At 20.8% G+C, this 6,631-nt stretch overlaps 1 protein-coding gene across 1 annotated transcript; it reads left to right on the top strand.

The window, feature by feature from the left end:
• Positions 1–272: 272 nt before the first annotated feature.
• Positions 273–5,495, top strand: LOC105363514 (UDP-glucuronosyltransferase 2A1-like). The gene is made up of 5 exons (XM_011501245.1): positions 273–722; positions 3,995–4,417; positions 4,530–4,761; positions 4,917–5,142; positions 5,228–5,495. The coding sequence occupies exons 1-5, from the start codon at positions 297–299 to the stop codon at positions 5,493–5,495; spliced, it is 1,575 nt and encodes a 524-aa protein (XP_011499547.1). The 5' UTR covers positions 273–296.
• The last annotated feature ends 1,136 nt before the right edge of the window (positions 5,496–6,631 follow it).

Here is a 6,631-nt window from a genome sequence, read left to right as displayed (position 1 = left end):
TAACGTATAACGAAAATGTCAATAACTCTTTTTATCTTAGTTGTATAGACTTAGATAATTTTATAATATATACTAGAATGATTCAACAGTTTATCAATTTAAATATTGGTATAGTATATACATTAAGCTATTAATGTGTGGATCTCTATATAATCGTGTTTTGAACAATGACTTTCAGTCAGTTTTGATTGATTAAATTATCAAGTACTATATATAATACAAGAAATATATTTCCTAGATTTTTAAAATCATTTTTGATCTTTATGATTTTATTATGTAATTATGTTTAAATTGTGATGTTTCGAATAATGAATATAATTTCATTAACAGCATTCCTAGTATTTATTCTGATTAATGTGATTTATAGTGAAAGTTATAGAATTTTAGCTATATTCCCTTATAATGGGAAAAGTCATGATATAATGTTCAATGCTCTAATGATGGGTTTGGCAGAAAAAAATCATCAAATCGACGTTATAACACATTTTCCTCCAAAAAATCCACCACCTAATTATAAGGTTATAGTAAATTTAAATGGTAGTTTAGAAAATGTTCAGAATAATTTATCAGTCGATTTTGTTACTACATTATCAAGTAATACAACCAAATTAATTGTTTCAAAATTTGGTAATAGAATATGTCAATTACTTGGTTTGGAAGCAATTCAAACATTGGTTAAAAATCCACCAAATAATCCACCATATGATCTTGTTATCACAGAAGTGAGTAATCTTAAAGCAGATAAATATAGTATGTATCGTCATACATTCTTTTAATATATCTTATCATTATTTAATTCAGCCTATACAAATTTTTCAAATAAAATCATATTTCTAAGATTACTTATGTAATAACCATTGTATAGTATTGGCCTTATTAAATTTATTTAAAACTATAAGAATTTGAAAATTTATAAATATCTAAATGCATTTCTTTGCATGTCTGTGTAAAAAGAATTAAAAATTTTCTTTTTAAACTTTCTATTTTCTAAAGCTTGAATATTTTATACAATATTTTATTTTATAAACATTGTATTTTTGTATATTTAATTTAATAAAATTTCTTTTTTTAAATATATATTGTTTCGCTCTATAATATATCTGATGATATTTAAGAAATTCTTTATATCGAAAATCTTTTATAATTTTAGATTATCGTATCAATATTATGAAATATATTGCTAATTAATTATTATACTTTTAAATTTTTTATTATATTCATACATCTGAGTTTTAATTTTATTACTTATTTTTTTAAATATTAATTTTGTTTAGCTTTCAGATTAAATATAATTAAATATGCTTAATAGTTTTTTATAAAATTTATTCACGTGATTTACTTTAACAAAGATGTTCATCGTATATTAATTCAAAATAATAGCAATAAATTATAAAATTTAATAAAGTTTTATTAGATTTTAGATTTTTTATGAAACAAAAATATCGGAAAATATATACTTAAATACATAATTAATAATACTTCATTGTTTATGTTATTAATTAATAAAAATTATTTCCTAATTTTCAATAATACTTACACTTAGTTTAGTAATTTTTTTAAATTACCATATGTAATATTTATATTTAATTTAAGAAATGTTATATAATAGAAAATTTTATTGAAGACCAATTGGAATTCCAATTGAAAATTAGGCATAACAACAATCTAAAAATATCTATTATATACTTTCAAATGAAAATATTTATTTAAAGTCTTGCAATAAAAAATATAAATATTTCTTATATAACTTTGAAATCATTGAATAAAGCTCGCTTACTCCGATACATTTTTAGATTGAAATCTATCTTTAGGATTTCTAAATCCAACTGAAATCCAATGGAGTATCGTGAAAAATTTTTTTAAATTTCATAATTTCTTAAAACATTATATTATAGAAGTGCTGTTTCGTAAATGAAAATTTATTAAAATTGTGTGAGATTATGAAATCAAAAGTAAAGGAAAATTTGTATTTAAATTATTCAATTTGAATTTCTATATTCACATCGTCTATGTTAATAAATTTTTTAGCTCTCATTTTTATTTGATACGTTAAATTGGAACTAACTCTAATCCTTATTAATTTAAATGCTTAAAAAATTTCATTTTTATTCCAATAATGCATAATATAACTTTAATTATGAGGTTTAATAATTCGTATTATTTTTCTTAATTCTTTATAGTAAACTTCTCGTTAAAATTAAAATTTTTAGTATTTATAGTATCACCAATATTGATTTTTATTTATTAAAATTTTTATTCAATATATTTAGTAAAATAATTTCAAGTGTGAATTTTTAAATTATTACGAGTTTTTAAATTACATTTTACATAAACTTATTTTATAATGATTTAAAATGATAATAGTATTGCTACTTTTTGACTATCCTGATGAGTGAATACTGTTACGCTTTCTCTTATTTCAGTAAAAATAATTAAACATGAATTATGTATATATATATATATATATATATATATATATATATGTACATAAAAATTAAATTCATATAGTACAATAAAAATACAAAATATGAAAATTACATTTCACTAATTAAATAAATAACTATTTTTATTTTATATTTATCTAACCAATTATTTAAGTTCTTCTTCCTTTGTACAATTGTATTACATTTGTGCTCAATGTCTACCTCAATTTGATGCTATTCTATTCTACTAAATTAGTAAATACAATAATTAGAGACATTTGAGTGAGCTAAGATTGTATAATTAATTATTTTATATTGACTATTATTAGAATATTTATACTGTAGTACTATTAAAAACGAGTTCAAAATGATACAAGAAGGTAATCATTTTTACGAATATAGTATTTGATTATTTCCGTTGAGAGATATTTGATCCTTTATATAATTTATTTATAACACACTTTTTTATATATTATTATAAAAAGTATCAGGTCTCATAAAATTTTTTGACATTAGCGTGAATTTCCAAGAATATTAGACACATTTACCGTGCTTACGTAGGTATAGTGTAAAGTATCAAAAGTAATTGCAAAAGCCCCGCTATTTATTTATGCATAGATAAGTTTGGAAATTTTAAAAAAGTGCCTGCACCTCTATAATCTATTAGATTATCATCTAATATGGAATTATAAATATAATGTAAACACAAGATTTCGTTACATGCTGAATGAAAAAAAAAACATAAAAAATGTAAGCGTTTCAAAACTTTATCATTGTTAGAAAATACTGGAATTGTGAATGAAATTTTTATGAATATAAAAATAATAAAAAAATCATTATTCACTTTTTCTGTATTTTGAAAACACTAACAGATTTAATGAATTTAGAGAACTTTAAATTTTTGCTTTCCTTAAATTCAAATTGATATTCACTTCCATGGGTAAATGTAGAATTACTGAACTTCAGAACTGGATTGATTTTTAGTTATTGAATTATTGAAGCATGGTTATAAGTTATATCAATAGTTATAAGCCTTTCAAACCTTCTACTGGATGTTAATAACTTTAGAATAAATACTGATATTTTCTGTATCTATTGAGATATAATAATGTTTATTTTAATTAATAAATATACGTATTAAGCGTTGTTCTATGACATAGATGTGTGCGATGTTAAAATATTAAATTGGCGACAGTCGGAATATAAACATCTGTTAAAATTCGAATCTATACCTCAATATGTATAAAGAAAAGCGTCCCATAAGGTAAATATTAATGATATCTCAAACCAAAATTATAAACGACACTATAAGCCTTAACATATATTTATCATATACTATAATTTTGTAATTTGATTGAAAAAATTACAAAGTCAGTCGTTGTTATTAATATAGTTTTTCAAATGTTACTTTTGATATATCTTCTTTGCATACTATGTTGAATATTAAATAAAATCAACTCAGAAAATATTCCATAGCTATTACAACTTATAAAAGTATAGAAATTATACTTTCCACTTCTTGATAATTTTAAAGTTTATATTGATATCCTGAAATGATTATGCTATTACAGGCATTTGCAGCTAATTGTTATATGGGATTTGGTTATCTTTTAAATGTACCAGTCGTTCTCGTCAGTTCAACGATTGAATATCCATGGATTAATCATTATATTGGAAATATGGATAATCTAGCTATTGTATCATACTCTTTCCTAACAGACTTTGATAAATTAAAATTTTGGGATCGTTTAAAAAATGTTTTTTTTTATCATTATGATTTGTACATATTTCATACAATGACAGAAAAGATTCAAACAGAATTAATGAGAAAATTTTTAAATCCAAATATCCCTAATATACGCGAAGTGGAAAAAAGCGCTGCTTTAATTTTAGTAAATAGACATCCTGTTATATATAATGCAAAGCCAGTAACTTCATCATTAATAGAAGTTAGTGGCTTACATATAAAAAAAAATAATACAAAACTATTTCCAGTAAGTATAAATTTATTGATATCAGAAATAAAAATAAATAATAATTAAAACATGTAAGAATTAATTGTTAAAATTTTCATAATCATTAAAAATACTTCTAATTATTTAATAGGAATTGCAAACTTGGTTAGATGAAGGAATTAACGGAGTAATTTATTTTACATTTGGATCAATGGTACTTATCGAAACATTGCCAATAAATATTATAACGGATTTTTATAAATCATTTTCTAAACTAACATCTATTCGAATATTAATGAAAATTAATGATAAAAGTAAATTACCAGAAGGTTTACCAAAAAATGTTTTATCATATCCATGGATACCGCAACAAGCTGTATTGGGTATTGATTTAATTTTTTTATTGAAATTATATTATTGTGATATTTACAATATATTTCGTATTATCCGTTATTAATCTTTTTCACAAAGTAGATGAAAAAAATATATATTTTAAAAATGTTAGATACTTATATTAAAACATATCTATTCATTTTAGCTCATAAAAATGTTCGTGTTTTCATAACTCATGGTGGATTAATGGGTTGTCAAGAAGCATTATTTTATGGTGTACCAATGATTGGTATTCCTTTATTTGCTGATCAGTTATCAAATATATTAAAATTCGTTGCAAAAAATATGGCAATTAAGATTAATTATAACAATCTTACAATGATATCTATAGATGAAGCCTTATATTCAGTCTTAAATAATCCAATTTATAGGTATGAATAGTTTTAAAGTAGTTTTATATTTTTATTTTCATATTATATTCATTATATTATATTTCATTTATATTTTCATTTACAGAGATAATGCTAAATTGTATTCTAAAATATTTAATGATCGACCAATGAATTCTATGGATACAGCTATATTTTGGATTGAATACATAATTAGAAATGGTCCGAATATTTTGAAATCACCAGCCTTAAAACTATACTGGTGGCAACTTGCCTTACTTGACGTATATGGATTTATATTGTTTAGTTTAGTTTTTATTGTATTTTTTATATTCTGTATTATAAAAATTTTATTAGCACAACTATACAGCTTGAAAAAAGAAAAAATACAGTAACTGTAATCTAAAAATTATAATCTAGAATGGAATGATATTTTTATATAGAATTTTTACTTTTTTTCGAAATACTTTAACAATATATATCCATGAATATATATATACAATATATATTCAAAATTTTGTGTACATTAAAATATTAGTATTAATATTTTATTAATACATCCAAATGTTAAACCTCCATTCATTATATATTTCTTTTAGTATTTTAAAACCTCAATATAATTTCAAAAAAAAGTTGTCTCAGTAGTTTTAAACTATTGAATTGTAATTTTTTAAATTATCTATGTATGATGTTCGAATAGATTATACATTGAAAAGTAACTTCATTATCATGTAAATTATCATCAATTAGTATAAAAATTAAAATTTTAATATTAATTAAGATTTTGATTAATTTATCTTAAGAATGTATAAATGTAACAAAATAAAAAAATTTACCCGTATAATTCAAAGAACAATTTGGTTTTATAATAATAATGTATAAGCTATATATTAAATCTGAAAACTAATCATCGATGAATTATATTGAATCTGACTAATCAAGTAAGAGAAAATCGAGGTGCTGCTGAATATAATATTCAAAACTAATATATAACACAACATGCTGTGTTATTTTCAATAAGATATAGAGACTTGGTTTTTAATGAATAATTGAAGTCAAATTCAAATAAAATTCTGCCTATAATAAGAATTTTATTGAATTAATTGTCAAATTTACATAATATATATGCGCTACAGTTTCTGTGTATTGTAAGAATATAGAAATAAAAAATAAAAAATAAATCGGAATAATATCAATTAATATTAAAATATATATTTATCTATTTAATTTATATATTTAATTCATACACATACATTGATTAATGCATAAATGATACTTTCTGTTGAATAAATATAATTTATTAAATTTATTAATTTATTAATATAATTTATAAAATATTGGTTAAACAAATAATCATATTATTTTTTTAATAAATTTTGTTTATTAACTTTCTAAACAATAAAATAATTATTACATTATTAAATTTTTATAATATAATTTTTTTAAAGAGAAAACGATATCACTGATTTTAATCATTTTAATTTAACAGAATATTTTTTATTGGATAATCATAGAGATTTATATAAGTTTA

This window comes from Ceratosolen solmsi, unplaced genomic scaffold (assembly GCF_000503995.2).
Source record: "Ceratosolen solmsi marchali unplaced genomic scaffold, CerSol_1.0 scaffold57, whole genome shotgun sequence".
Lineage (NCBI taxonomy): Eukaryota > Metazoa > Arthropoda > Insecta > Hymenoptera > Agaonidae > Ceratosolen > Ceratosolen solmsi.
Note: the sequence above shows the minus strand (reverse complement) of the source record. Positions and strands in the feature narration are given on the sequence as shown.